Source organism: Phoxinus phoxinus (genome assembly GCF_949152265.1).
Source record: "Phoxinus phoxinus genome assembly, chromosome: 20".
NCBI lineage: Eukaryota > Metazoa > Chordata > Actinopteri > Cypriniformes > Leuciscidae > Phoxinus > Phoxinus phoxinus.
In genome coordinates, this window is record NC_136895.1 from 5,273,019 (window position 1) to 5,288,906 (window position 15,888).

Here is a 15,888-nt window from a genome sequence, read left to right on the forward strand (position 1 = left end):
ATCCATCATAAAAGTGCATCTATCCATGATAAAAGTGCATCTATCCATGATAAAAGTGAATCTATCCATCATAAAAGTGCATCTATCCATGATAAAAGTGCATCTATCCATGATAAAAGTGCATCTATCCATGATAAAAGTGCATCTATCATGATAAAAGTGCATCTATCCATGATAAAAGTGCATCTATCCATGATAAAAGTGCATCTATCCATGATAAAAGTGCATCTATCCATGATAAAAGTGCATCTATCATGATAAAAGTGCATCTATTCATGATAAAAGTGCATCTATTCATGATAAAAGTGCATCTATTTATCATAAAAGTGCATCTATCCATCATAAAAGTGCATCTATCCCATCATAAAAGTGCATCTATCCATCATAAAAGTGCATCTATCATGATAAAAGTGCATCTATCATGATAAAAGTGCATCTATTCATGATAAAAGTGCGTCTATCATGATAAAAGTGCATCTATCCATCATAAAAGTGCATCTATCATGATAAAAGTGCATCTATCATGATAAAAGTGCATCTATCCATGATAAAAGTGCATCTATCTATGATAAAAGTGCATCTATCCATCATAAAAGTGCACCTATCATGATAAAAGTGCATCTATCATGACAAAAGTGCATCTATCCATCACTAAAGTCAGGCATGAAAACAGGTCAGGGGTAAAAAAGGTGAGAAGGATGCGGCATATATACCCCCCCCCCCCCCCCCCCCCCCGCCCCCCAAAAAAAAACAACAACAACAAAAAAACAACTTGTAATCTGCATTGGCATTGTAGTAGGCTACCAGTGTTTCTCACAGGATTTTTGGATCACTGTGATGAGTGGTCCTCTGCCACTCTAGGGGGGTTCGGGGGCATGCTCCCCCGTAAGAAAATTTTGTGCTTTTTAATGTGCAATTCATCAATCTGGTGCAAATTAAACAAAGAAAATTTCAAAACTCTTTTAGTTACAGTGTCTGTCTACATTACTACTACAATAATAGTTATAATATTAATCCCATGATAGTAATAGCCATATAGCCTATTGTAAAACAAATGCACTGAAAAATAAAGGAAACTTTCATAATTAGTTTTGTACTAATTTCTATACTTGAAAGAGTATATTTCTATACTTCACATTAAAGATGTGATTGGGCTAGCCCAGTGTCAATCAAGAAAATAACCAATGGGCCGCTGATCTACGTATTTCATCGGGTCTCAGAGAAAAAAAACTATTTACTACTACTATTTATCCCAAAAATGCCCCAAACCAGTCGTCTGTATGATAATCTGAAACAAGCACTGGTGAGCCGTTGTCCTGCTTCACTTCACAGATGCTGAGTGAAAGGAGAATTATAGAATGAAAGGATATTCATTTATATGACACTTTATTAATCAAGAGAACAGCTTGTTCAGCGCGTCATACGTCGTCCTTTCAGTTTCGGTTTTCAATCGATCAAGTTTTTTCACGTTCTCTCGATAAACCACCCCTTTCAATCCGATCGAAATAATTTGTAATAGAGCTGACACTTTGAGTTTTTAACGGGTTATGTTAAAGCCCTACTTGTTATGTTTTTATAAAATATCTATAGTGAATGCATTATCATATCACCGTATTATTTACCGCCATGCAACTGCGAGCCACAAATTAAAGCTTGGCGAGCCGCATGAGGCTCGCGAGCCGCGCAATGAATACTTGTTCCTGCTCGCTCAGCGCTCACGGCGCCCGCGCCCACTCGCGATATTATCTCGCCCACTTCTATGTCAAAATAAAAAATAATGACATTGGCAACATCGCTGTCTGTATCTGACAGGACAGTTAACATTGTAAGCTAACTTACCTCAGGCTTGCTTTCCGACGTGCGGTTCTTTGTTCGGCAGTGTGTCCAGTTCTCAGACTCGCGGTGTAAAATACTTTGAAAACATTTCTACTCTGACTCGTATTGGCTGTCATGTTTCGGCATTCGGAATGATGATTGTTTTTTAAAGCTTATAGTTTTGTAAAGTTTATGGTAACTTTATAGGGGATAAATGCTGGCCTCGACCTCGAACACCCCCCCCCCCCCCCCCCTCTCTAAAATATTTTCTCATCGGATCTGCACAAATCACGCAGGTGACCCTTTTAGGTTTTAAAACGGCGAATTTCGCCGAAAGGTGAGGAGTTTTCATGCCTGTAAAGTGCTCCTCACGGCTCCGGGGTGCCATGCGTTCTCTTACACGACTGAAATAAGTATGTCATATACACCTAGGATGGCTTGAGGGTGAGTAAATCATGGGCGAATTTTTTTTTTGGGTGAACTATCCGTTTAAGTTCCTGTTCGGCACCTACCGATCCCAACGTGAGCCTCTTGGATCATGCTGACATCATTGGCTCCATCTCCGATGGCTAATGTAATGGGCTTCTCTGGGGAAGTCTTCAACAGTCTCACCACCTGCCAAACACACAGGAGCCTTTAACACCAGCGCTATGAAAACAACAGGGTAGTGTGGGGCAATATAGCGTATAAGTGTGTGCGACCTCTGGCCTGAAACCTGAACACACACACACACACACGAAGGGGTAAAGTAACTCACCTTGGCTTTCTGGAGAGGAGCCATTCTGCAGCACAGCACCGCTGAGCAGTTCTTACACACATCCATGAAGAGTTTCTCATGTTCCCGCAGAGCCAGAGAAAGACTCGCCCCGTCCACCACCAGCCCGTGCTGGATCACATGATCCTCTTTGATCCTGGACAAACACAGGCACACCATCACACCCATCTCAAACACACCAGCTTAACATTTCTCCATCAACAACACATTAGTTCAGGGCTCTTTCTAAGCCTTAAAATGGTCACATTTTCACTTGCCCTGACGAATTTATAATAAAATAGGGTAACAATTTATTTTACAGTGTCCTTGTTACATATACGTACCATAGTAATAACGGTAAATTATGCATAATTACATGCAGTTAACCCTCAACCGAACCCTAATGCTACCCTAACCCTATACTATAGTAAGTACATGTAGTCAATTAATATTACTCAGTACTTAAATGTATAATTACACTAACAATGACACCTTAAAATAAAGTGTAACCTAAAATAGTAACAGATTTCGTTGTTTTTTGAGAGTGCAGGCCTTATTGGCCATGACCCTGGATCACAAAACCAGTCTGGAGTCGCACGGGTATATCTGTGGCAATAGCCAACAATACATTGTATGGGTCAAAATTATCGAATTTTCTTATTACAAAAATCATTAGGATATTAAGTAAAGATCATGATCCATGAAGATATTTAGTAAGTTTCCTACCATAAATATATAAAACATGTATGTTTGTGAGTGAATGCAGCACAATCGTGAACATAAATGCACAACTTTAAAGCAGATTTTCTCAATGTTTAGATTTTTTTGCACCCTCAGATTCCAGATTTTCAATAGTTGTATCTCGACCAAATATACATCCTAATAAACCACACATCAATGGAAAGCTTATTTATTCAGCTTTCAGGTGATGTATAAATCTCAGGTGAAAAGAAATTGACCCTTGTGACTGGTTTTGTGGCCCAGGGTCACACATATGAGTGACGTGTCGCTGAGAAGAGTGTGTGGCGGGAGTGCTGTACCTCCGGGCGAGTCTGCGGAGCTGCTCTGCGCACTCGTTGTCTGATTTCTGCTGCACGAGCTCCAGGATGTTCATGGTGCGGTGGAAATGACCACAGGAGAGGCTCACGCTGACCGCCGTCTCGTGCTTGTCCCCGGTCAACACCCACACCTTGATCCCAGCCAATCGCAGCGCTTCAATTGTCTCCTGGACCTTGTCCTGCAGCCTGCATACACACACACACAACAACAATTAAATGTACTATAGTGTGATGCTGTGGTGAAGACATGTGCATTTAAACTGCTGTATTAGTTTTGAATTCAGTTGTTCATTTATTTTAATTTTTTTATACATGCATAAATGTCCAAATGTTTTTTTTATTAAGTTATATTTTAATTGAGTTAGTTTAAGTTATTTTAGCACTTCATTTGAACCAAATGAAAATCAGAAATGTTAGACTATCTGAAATAAAACAAGTTTACTTTGTTAAAATATTGTATTTCAGTTAATATTTGTTTCTTTTCAATTCATGAAAAGTGATCAGATTAAAATTAGCAAATACAATTAAATAGTTTTTTTTTAAAATAAAAACCTTTCACACAAACATTAAACAACAGACCAATAATATGTATATTAACCAGAAATTATTAATATTTTATTTATTATTACATTTTTATATATTATCAAATATTTACTCTTAAATGTACTATTCTAAAAAATATAAATATATTTCCACCAATAACATGAAATAAAGACACTTTTTTTTTTTTTTTTTTTTTTACTAATTAACTACTTTGCTTTTAAGACTTTTTTGCACTAACGCTTAACCAGGGAAAACAAAATCACTAAATAAAAGATTATAATTAAAGTGGTACACCAAATACCCTGAGTTTGCAGGCATCTGGTAAATGTGTAAATGTATACACACACATATACATATCTGTGCAGATTCAAATCCTTTTTAAAATATTATAGAATGATTCCTCTAATATGGACTTTCTTAAGAAGTCAAGGAACACATTTGACACCATATTTATAGAATAATTTAAGACAATGAATTGCATTATACAAAAAAACCCGACAAGAACATGTCCGAGTCACGTTTCATGCTAAAAATGAATACTTCAATGTTTTGCACTGTCATTGCAATGAACACAAATGACCAAATCTAGGATTAATCTGAATAAGCATGAGTCAGAGAAGCCCACTTCATTCTCAGGTTCAGTAGAACTAGATCTCGTTCAGAAATCATTAAATACATAAGTACAAGTGTTTGCATTTCCTCTAGAGACAGCAGCCATATGTGCTTGTGTAGTCAAGGCTTGCTGTTTCCCCCGAGGCCCGATTCAACACTGACTGGACACACAGAAACCGCTCATCCCTGTCACAGCATCCTGATCTCCCCGGTCGTGACGTGTGAGAGAGCCTTGCTGATGACGAATCAGGTTCAGTTTGGCACACCGATCCGCCATGTTGACCAATAGACAGGTTTCAAAGTGACTTCTGTGTGAGTTGTGCTTCAAACATCCGTGTGTGACAATGGTATTGAGAACAGACTTTATCCTTTATCCAGACCTATATCTGCAAACATCCTCTGTTACGACTGGATAGCCTAGTTCACACGGTTGTTTATCTGGGTGGGTTGTGTTTTCTCCACAGAAAACCAGAACTGTCTCAAACAACTGCTGTAGAATAACTGCATCAGCTCATTATCTTTCTGTTGGTCAAAGCGGGAGATTTGCGTGCCCAACTGAACACATTGCAAAATCTGTGTGGGTGAATCTTTCGAAACCAAAAATTCAAGATTGTCTGGATTTCTATTGAAACAACTGGATTTTGCTTTAAATTTTTTTAAACTGTGACCATACCTTGTCGGGGCAAAACTGGTTTATGATATCTGGCAGAAATACTTTGTGGACATCAGAGCATTTTATAGGCTATACAGTTATAAAGTCCATTTTGGATACATAAAGAAATGAGTTTAAATGAGATTACACGGGGGAAATTATCAGAAATTTTGGCACTGTAGTATATAAAAAAGCGATACTTTGCTAAATCTGACATACAGGTGAAACTTATTGTGCAAAAGTTCATTTATTTCAGTAATTCAACTTAAAAGGTGAAACTAATATATTATACAGACTCATTACATGCAAAGTGAGATATTTCAAGCCTTTATTTGCTATAATTATGATGATTATGGCTGACAGCTTATGAAAACCTTTTCACAATATTCTCATTTTGAATTTGGGATGTTCATAAGCTATAAAATCATCAAAATTATAACAAATAAAGGCTTGAAATATCTCACTTTGCATGTAATGAGTCTATATAATATATTAGCTTCACCTTTAAAGTTGAATTACTGAAATACATTAAGTTTTGCACCATATCCTAATGTTCTGAGTGTCAGCTGTACAGTTCTACACAGTTCCTCTGTGAAGTGGATCACATGACCTGTCAGACGTGTGTGAGGATCATGTCTCATTGAGTAGACTCTGGAGGATGTGTATGTGCCTCTGTGGTATAATGGTTTAAATGGCTTGTCAAAAGGCTCATGGGAATCCCAACGACGGTCATCTCATCCCGATTCCAGACACGTTCGCGTGTCCCAGCATGCCTTCATCAGTCTGAATCATGCCGTCGGCATGTAGACACAGATTGACGGCAGTGTGAGTCACAGCGACATGTCAAAGCGCATTAGCAGCCGCCGCACACTGTCTCACCGCTGACTCCTGTTCCCCACGCAGGAGAGGCCGTCCAATGATCACGAGCGAGCGTAGAGAGAGTGTCACTATCATACTCCCCACTCATCGTCACAGACTACATGCATTTTTATGCAGGCTACAATGCTCACTGGCTGATATCGCCCGACCGCTAGCATTATGCTGTCTGCGCGGAGCGTGACGTTGTGCCATAACAGCTCGAGACAAATCCATACTGTTGTCAGAAATAGAAATGCAAGCCTTTTTAGGACCTTTAAAGACCTAAAAAATAAAATGCGTGGGGAGCAGCAAGATCTATAGTAGCATTCAAACCTTAAAATGACGACAAACAACTTTTTAAATAATACAGGTTTTGATAAAACCAGTTTTCGAAAATTATAAACCTCACTTTTAGCCTTAAAAAAAAAAAAGGGATTAGTCAAAAATATGATTAATTTAAAATATGATGTATAACACCATAAGATTAATATTGTCATAATTCATCAATGAGCAATCGTTTGGCATAAACGCATCGTACACGACCTGCTTTGATACATCACCAGCGCTTTAATCATTAAATCATCATCTTTTGAAGTTAGGGTTAATTAATAATCATAATAACCCGCTTCGCGATTCCTGTTATTCAGTCCCCAAATTTAAAACATCATAAAATGATAAGTAAACTTTCCTTTATACCATTTAAAAACATTTAAGACTTTTTATGGTCTTAACTTAGATAAAACTAAATTTAAGGCTTTAAGGCGTAAGAACCTGCTGGGACCCTGTAGAGCGGAGCATCCGTTTACTGTTGCCGTTTCATCACGCTATGCCACGCTCAGACTATATATATATATATATACACACACAGGTGAAACTGTATTGATGATTATGGCTTACAGCTTATGAAAACCCCAAATTCAAAATTAGAATATTGTGAAAAGGTTGTCATAAGCTGTAAAGGTGCGTACACACTACAAGCGACAAAGCGACACGTTACCATTCATTTCAATGGGAAGCGGGCGTTTTCCGGCGACACGCGCGATCGCGGCCGTTGGCGACCTGATGGGGCGTGTCTGATGATGCGACAAAGTGGAGATCTGTTTAAATTTATGCAAATGAAGAGCGACTTTCGGGAGCGACAACCAATAGGAGTGAAGTCAGTGGAGCGCGCGTGATCATCCGTCACTCTCTGACAGAGGCAAGTTAAACGAGAAGCTAATTTTAGCCGTCAGAAACTGTGCTATAAGTTGTGATGTATCTCCGTGTGCATACAGTGGTGTTCACAGTACTGACTCAGAGCCGGACTGGTTTCCTGAACACATATAGACCGGTATTTGCCCGTTTGTTGCAGTTAAATAGCCGCGATGGCAAAAAGCACTCACAGTTTCTCTTCATCTTTAATATTATGCATGTTGTACTGGATTCCATTTATATTTAGACTTTTCCTTCCAAAATGTTTGTTTGTAGTGGCAAGAAAATGGATTTGTTGTCTACAACACGGAGAAACATCCGTGAATGTCACTCACAAACATTACTAGGCAACCAATAGCAGGAACGCCCACTAGCGACCTCACCGCCAGCCACTGGCGACCTGCAGCGACAAAGTCGCTTGTAGTGTGAACGCAGCTTAAGCCATCAACATTATAACAAATAAAGGCTGGAAATATCTCACTTTGCATGTGATGAGTCTATATAATAGATTAGTTTCACCTTTTAAGTTGAATTACTGAAATAAATGAACTTTTGCACCATATTCTAATTTCTTTTATCAATGTAGTTAATAAATAGATAATTAAATTTAATACCAGGGTTATTGTTAACAAAAAAAAATCATATATATATAGAACATATATGAAAAAGTTTAAGAACAGACCCAACCACAGTTTAAATGCAGCTGTCAAAGAAGCCTCATCTGACCAGCATGAATTATACGTATGAGACATCAGTCTCCACCTCATTCTTGTGTGTGTGTGTGTGTGTGTGTGTGTGTGTGACTCACTTGTCCTCCACCCCAGTCGCTCCCAGCAGCTCCAGGTCTTTCTCGATGAAGTTGAAGACCTCCACCAGCCGCTCCTCTCTCTGCTGCAGAGCCGTCCTGGCCTCATGCATCCGCCGGTCCACTTCCCGATACTCCTCCGCACTGAAGTGTCTGCAGGCCACCACTAACGTCCGCAAACCCTTCTGCAAAGTCACACAGACACCCAACATGAACATCATTTAGTGCGCTGGCAAAAGTTTCTCAAAAACTTCTCCATTTTACTGATTTGTGCCCAAACGGAGGATAGCATCCGCTGAATTATACACAAAATAATGTAATATGAAAGTTGATGCAAAGGAGAACAGACAGTGCACTGCTGGCCCAGAGGTTGCTTGAAAGCCACAGTCTTGAGATCCACATCCATAATTAAGTTAATGCTTTTAAGCACAGACATAGAGAGCATTCAGTGTATGAAGGAGCATTTCAATGAGGCTGTTGTGTCTGAAGCATCCCATGAGTCTCAATGCAATCCTCTGAGACTGCCCAGAGAGTGTGTGTGTGTGTGTGCTGCCATGTGACAGACAGTGGTGATGTGGGTCTGCAGACACTCTCATGGGTTTAGCTGATAACGAGGACACCACACTGAGCTAATTAACTGCAGCGCTCTCATCAACATCACTTGAATTAGAAAAGCTGAAGTCAGAGCAGATCTCGAAACTCCACATACACTTTTAAGCGCTGTGAAGCTTGAGAGAGATTTTGAGATGATCGCTAGTGTGTCTCCAGGTAGTTCAGCCCAAATCTCTATGATATTCTGGCGACGGAATCGCTAAAGATTATTAAGAATATTTTTTTTTCTTAAAGGCACAGTATGTAAGTTTAGCCGTTTATTGTGAACAATAACACAGGCGTAGTTTGATGACGCAGTGAATGAGCGTGGAGTTAACATTACTGTGGTATGAAGTGGGCCGAGAGCCGTAGGAGTGAACACTAATGAGAGACGCCTACGATACACACCGGTCTCGAGCCCCATGGAGGAGCTCCGGAGATTCTGCCGCTCCTTTTGTTCAGTTGTTTGTGTTTATTTTACTATTTAAAGGGGTGGTTGAGTATGATTTCACTTTTCTAACTTTAGTTAGTGTGTAATGTTGCTGTTTGAGCATAAACGACATTCCTCCCGGGTTAGTGACATCACCAACCCTAAAATTTACATAAACCCCGCCCCCGGAATGTGATTTATAGATTGTCAACACAGAATATGCTAATCAAAGACTAGAAGATAACTACACATAAACTACATAAATTCATCAACTAACCATTCAGAAATGTCCTGTTGCTTCTACATGTTGTCACTTGAGTCTCTCCATCTTTCTGACTCCGGTTTGAACATAGGGTTTTTGAAATGTTCAGTGCGTGCGTGTGTGTGTGTGTGTGTGTGTGAGGTAAAAGGACACAAGCTCTTGAAGCTCCGCCCCCTGTGCCGGGAGCAGCAGCTCATTTGCATTTAAAGGGACAGACAAAAAAGAGTGTGTTTTTGCTCACCCTCAAATAGTGAAAATTTTAACATTCAATATAAAAATATCTGTGGGGTATTTTGAGCTAAACCTTCTCACACACACACACACACACACACACTCTGGGGACACAAGAGACTTATTTTACATCGTTTGAAAAGCGCATTATACTCCCCCCTTTAAGTTACGTTTAACATTTGCTGGTTCCCACCTCCTTCCTTGAACGTTGTTATAGTTACGTTTGATCCCCTAAATTCACATAATTCACAAAATTCACAAAACAACCATACTAAAAATACATTTGAGTGTGTGGACAGTTGTTATAACGTTACTCAGTGTGTTCGCTCGGTGGCTGATATGAGACACTTGTTGCAGACTGCAGCAAAGCAGATCTATATTAAAATATCAAATTTTTATAAAAGCTGAATGACTTGTTGCTAAATGGCTTGCAATTCATTTTAAAACATTGTATAGTGGAGAAAATGCTGCATTACTGTTCCTACAAATAAAGCTCTGTCTGATTATGTTATGTTAGCCTCTTGACAAATAGTGTTGACTCTGAGACACGGTACAAACATGGTAAAGCAAGAAAACAAGAGATTCAAACAATCAGACTAACTTTGTTGTGCTATATAACAATTATTAGTTGTATATATATATATATTAAAGTCTTTGTTTTTCCATGGTTTCTACGGAAGTTAACCGGCGACTCAATGACACGGGCCGTCACACTGGTTAAAATAGCTAATTTCTCTGGATTTAAACATTTGGAATAATGTAAGTACACAAGTCAACTAAATATATATCACTGTTCTAATCGTTTTTTGGATATTTTAATCCAAAAGTCATACACATTGTTCTTTTCCAACTAATTTTCTGACTTATTTTTTGTATTCCCAAAAACATTTCTTAAGAATGATACTAAAATAACACCATTCTAGAGAGTGCAAGAAAGTGCAAATGAATGAAACTGGCTCTTTAAAATAACTCCAGTCAAGCCAATCACAACGAAAATAGTGTGAAAATTGTCTTTTTAGGAGTTTTTCACCAAGTTTCCCAAGAACCGCCAATCAATCAGATCTCAACACCTGTCATTTTGTCCCAAAAAATACCACACTTCTCCACAAGTCCGAACATCCATTGACAAGGACAGTACACTGAAGTGTGTCCATTTGACCACTTATGAGCAATAGTGACACTTAGCAAGCATCACCATCTAGAATGAGCTGGAAAGCAAGAATGAGAGCATGATCTAGAGATCTCACCAGAGCAAACTCGTCCACGTGCACTCGGGTCTTCTCGATCTCGCCGCTCGTGGCGTAGGGGAGGATGGCTGATTCGGCTCCCTTTGTAAACAGCAGCTTTTCACCTGAAGAGAGACGGCACAGCATTAGGCAACTATGCGGCTCACTGATGAACAGCACATGTGTGTTAGAGGCACATGCCTGAGGGCGTCTGCAGAATCACGCTCATCCGCCTGCGATCCGCATCAAACTCCAGGACGTGGAGGAGTTTGTACCTGTGTGCAGAATGACAGCGGTTCACAACACAACTCCGAAAGCTGAGAAGATACTCCAGACAGCCTTATGCCTTGTTTTAGATTAGCACGATCCGTTTGACGTAGAGGGTCGTGGGGATTCGTAAACGACAACGGGACGCAATATTCAATCGGTTAATCTTGTACAGTTTGTCATAGTGGACAACAACCGACCCGTGTCTGCGATGCTTAACGACATCACCATAAAAACACTAGCATGTTTAATTGCTTTTTCGGTCCTACACATCGGGTTCCGTCAAGAGTGAGTGTGTGTGCGCAAGTGAGTACGTTTGTGTTTGTGTGAGTGAGTGAGTGAGTGAGTGCGTTTGAGTGAGTGAGAGCGAGCGAGTGAGTGAGCGCATTTGTGTGAGTGAGTGAGTGAGTGAGCGAGTGAGTGAGTGAGCGAGCGCAAGTGAGTTCGTTTGAGTGAGTGAGTGAGCGAGCGAGCGCGGGCAAGTGAGTTCGTTTGAGTGAGTGAGTGAGCGAGCGAGTGAGTGAGCGCATTTGTGTGAGTGAGTGAGTGAGCGAGCGCAAGTGAGTTCGTTTGAGTGAGTGAGTGAGCGAGCGAGCGCGGGCAAGTGAGTTCGTTTGAGTGAGTGAGTGAGCGAGCGACCGCGGGCAAGTGAGTGCGTTTGAGTGAGTGAGTGAGCGAGCGAGTGAGTGAGTGAGTGAGCGCGGGCAAGTGAGTGCGATTGAGTGAGTGAGTGAGTGAGTGAGTGAGTGAGTGAGCGAGAGTGAGTGCGTTTGTGTGAGTGAGCGAGCGAGCGTAAGTGAGTGCGTTTGTGTGAGTGAGTGAGTGAGTGAGTGAGTGTGTGCGAGTGAGTGCGTTTGAGTGAGTGAGTGAGCGAGCGAGTGAGTGAGTGAGCGAGCGCAAGTGAGTGCGTTTGTGTGAGTGAGTGAGTGAGCGAGTGAGTGAGTGCGGGCAAGTGAGTGCGATTGAGTGAGTGCGTTTGTGTGAGTGAGTGAGCGAGAGTGAGTGCGTGCGAGTGAGTGCGATTGAGTGAGTGAGTGAGCGAGCGAGCGAGTGAGTGAGCGCGGGCAAGTGAGTGCGATTGAGTGAGTGAGTGAGCGAGAGTGATTGCGTGCGAGTGAGTGCGTTTGAGTGAGTGAGTGAGCGAGCGAGTGAGTGAGTGAGTGAGTGAGCGAGAGTGAGTGCGTGCGCGCGAGAGTGCGTTTGAGTGAGTGAGCGAGCGAGTGCGTTTGTGTGAGTGAGTGAGCGAGTGAGTGAGTGAGTGAGTGAGCGCGGGCAAGTGAGTGCGATTGAGTGAGTGAGTGAGCGAGCGAGCGAGAGTGAGTGCGTGCGCGCGAGAGTGCGTTTGAGTGAGTGAGCGAGCGAGTGCGTTTGTGTGAGTGAGTGAGCAAGAGTGAGTGCGTGCGCACGAGTGAGTGCCTTTGTGTGAGCGAGTGAGTGAGTGAGCGAGTGAGCGAGTGAGTGCCTTTGTGTGAGCGAGTGAGTGAGTGAGCGAGTGCGTTTGTGTGAGTGAGTGAGCGAGAGTGAGTGCCTTTGTGTGAGCGAGTGTGTGAGCGAGCGAGTGCGTTTGTGTGAGTGAGTGAGTGAGCGAGAGTGAGTGCGTGCGCACGAGTGAGGGCCTTTGTGTGAGCGAGTGAGTGAGTGAGCGAGAGTGAGTGCGTGCGCGCGAGTGAGTGCGTTTGAGTGAGTGAGTGAGCGAGCGGAGCGCAAGTGTGTGAGTGAGTGAGTGAGTGAGTGAGCGCGGGCAAGTGAGTTCGTTTGAGTGAGTGAGTGAGTGAGTGAGTGAGTGAGTGAGTGAGTGAGTGAGTGAGTGAGTGAGTGAGTGAGTGAGTGAGTGCGTTTGAGTGAGTGAGTGAGTGAGTGAGTGAGTGAGTGAGTGAGTGAGTGAGTGAGTGAGTGAGTGAGTGAGTGAGTGAGTGAGTGAGTGAGTGAGTGAGTGAGACGGCACGCGATGACTGGTCGGAAAGCAACGTGTAGTCTGACATGTTTCTTGTCCATGACACGACTAGATTTTCTAAATGTCAAAATGTGACACGCGTAATCTGACAGTGACGATCGTAACAGACAAAAAAAAATCGTGTAATCTGAACCAGGCATTAGATATTCGCCTTTTAGTGATCTAAAATGAACGGTATTGTTAGACGTACTTCTCTGCTTTTCCAAATGTTTTAATGTCCATGATTTCTCCATGGCTTCCTAAAAATGTGACACCCATCCTGCAGTCAAAAACATAATTTAAAGGAATTGTTCACACACACACACAAAAGTTCTTCAAACAGTGATCAAATATTTCAACAGTTAGGGTGGAAAGTGTGTGTTTGGACACCTCTTGGTGGCTTCCACTAGTGCTTTCTCATCAGGAGAGGAGGCATAATACTCCATCTGAGGCGAGAAGCCATTGGCGTGTGAGAACGGGTCTCCCGGCCCGTCTGTCTGGTCGTAACTGATCTGCACCGTGTGACACAGTGACACGGCTTTCAGGAACAACTCCTCTTCCCTGTTCTGAAATGTGTACACACACACACACACACACCGATACAGCTTAAAACATGACTGGTTGAAGAATGTGATCACTGCAATGTTTAACATTTCTCAAGAAAATCGGTCATATTTCTATAGATCTCGTGATCTATTTTATCTGGTTTGATTCTAATCATAATGTAACATTATTGAATGTTATTTTTATTTTTTTTAGTACAAAAAATGCTAAACTTTGACCAAAAAAAGTCATTTTTATTGTTATAATTGTGATTTCATAATATTTAGATATGAATCCAACTGGAAAAACTTGTAAAAAGATATATATTTCAGTTAGTCAAATAGCATATAGTGGAGCACTATAGCCATCTGGTGGCTAACATTATAATTTTTTAGTTTTAAAACTACATTTTCCAAAATATGGGCAAATATTTTACACTAAACCATGTAAAATTATCCATGTCATCCCCATAAATGAAATTTAGAAATGTGGGTCTTTTATAAAGTGAATTTTACATGAAAAGCGTTTTTTGTATAAAAACCTATTGAAAAAAAACTTTTTTAATTTATTTATATAAATTTAAAACATATCATAAATCCTACAACAACTGCACAAATGTGGAGTAAAAACATTAATAAACAGAGTAAAATTAAATTTGCTAAAAAAATTTGTTTTTATTCTGTCACAAAATTACATGTTATTGCCAGGGGTCTTCAGGGACCCCGAAGACCACGAGTGTCACTATTTTTGCCACGCTAACATAAAAACAAATATCATTACAATAATTTTTTTTTTGTAGATCTAGAAAGGGTTGAGAGCCGTACAGTTTTAGCCATTTTAAAGATTTTTTTTTTTTTTTAAATTCAGAGCAAAAGTCATTTGCGGGTTAAAAAGACCCCGAAGACCATCAGAGGGTTAAGCTAATTTTATTTATCAAGGAAAAGCTTTTCAACAGATATAGCCCCACTTATGGCCCGATCTCCATACAAGTTTGCATGCTTCTTTAGAATCATGTGTCACATGTGTTTTTGTCTAGCAATGATAGGCTTTTGGGTACACTTGGCCACGCCCCCAGCGAATACTGACTCATTGGCATTATCTTGTGATCACATCAACCAAACTTCATGAAACATTCTGAGGATACCTGCCAAACTGCATGAATTTCCAATGCTATACATAAATCTCAACAACTGTGGTCAACGAAGTTGAGATCTGACTGAGACACAGGTGTAGCAAACACCTAGCATCCACAGGACCAGTGCTATTTTGGTAATGTCTTTCAATTGTGCTTTGACCCAGATAATTGCTGCTTGTGGCTATAATTATTAAAAAGATCATTTTTACTTTACTCCAGTGAAAATTAAATGGAATATTTTTTTTAATTAGCTTATCTTAAATTAAAGGTGAAGTGTGTAAGTTCTGCGCCACTATCCTCACTCATACCAAGCAAGGCACCGATCCGTCTGGCGAATCTTCTGTCATTCCTTCAGGCACGAGCTTCCCGTTGATCTCCTGGTATTTGATACCGTTGATGGAACACTCCCTAAACTGCATCTCGTTCTCAGTGAGGGTTCCCGTTTTGTCCGTGAAAACATACTCCACCTGCGGGCACAACAATAGTATAGTTTCACTCATCTCAGGCAGAACTATAGCTGGCCAAACTGTTCTAATAACTCTCTCTCACACACACACACACACACACACACACACACACACACACACACCTGGCCTAACTCCTCATTGAGGTCTGACGTGTTGACTTGAGCCTTCTGGTCACTCTCTGCATGGTATAAATCCAAGTCCCAAACGATGAAAAAAGAGCCCAGAAACTTCTGCAGCTCCACAGTCACGTACAGCGAGATGGGGATTATGAAGTTGTACAACACCAGGAAAGCCAGGAAGTCAGAAATAAACTTCAAAATCTGTGAGGAGAAAAATCGCCACCAAACTTTGAATAAAACCTTCTAGTTTTGGGGCCATCAAAGAGCCGCCAGGTGCCACATATGTTAAAGTGTCATTTTTAAATGTAATAATTAGGGCTGTCAACGTTAAAGGGGAACTGTCGCCAAAATTGAACCTCGGCTCTATTTGTTAATCTACCCGAGTCAAACTTTCGT

General features: G+C 40.9%; 1 protein-coding gene across 4 annotated transcripts in view; it reads right to left on the reverse strand.

Moving 5' to 3' along the window:
• Positions 1 to 15,888, reverse strand: part of atp11b (ATPase phospholipid transporting 11B) — a 66,210-nt gene that overhangs the window by 26,935 nt on the left and 23,387 nt on the right. For all 4 annotated transcript variants that reach the window (XM_079592269.1, XM_079592268.1, XM_079592270.1 and 1 more), the window contains exons 12-21: positions 15,496 to 15,693; positions 15,215 to 15,373; positions 13,619 to 13,794; positions 13,440 to 13,508; positions 11,230 to 11,303; positions 11,050 to 11,153; positions 8,292 to 8,473; positions 3,610 to 3,813; positions 2,573 to 2,726; positions 2,328 to 2,430 (exon numbers count right to left, since the gene is read on the reverse strand). In XM_079592269.1, the coding sequence (XP_079448395.1) occupies positions 2,328 to 2,430; positions 2,573 to 2,726; positions 3,610 to 3,813; positions 8,292 to 8,473; positions 11,050 to 11,153; positions 11,230 to 11,303; positions 13,440 to 13,508; positions 13,619 to 13,794; positions 15,215 to 15,373; positions 15,496 to 15,693 (1,423 nt within the window). The remainder of the gene's footprint in view (positions 1 to 2,327; positions 2,431 to 2,572; positions 2,727 to 3,609; positions 3,814 to 8,291; positions 8,474 to 11,049; positions 11,154 to 11,229; positions 11,304 to 13,439; positions 13,509 to 13,618; positions 13,795 to 15,214; positions 15,374 to 15,495; positions 15,694 to 15,888) is intronic.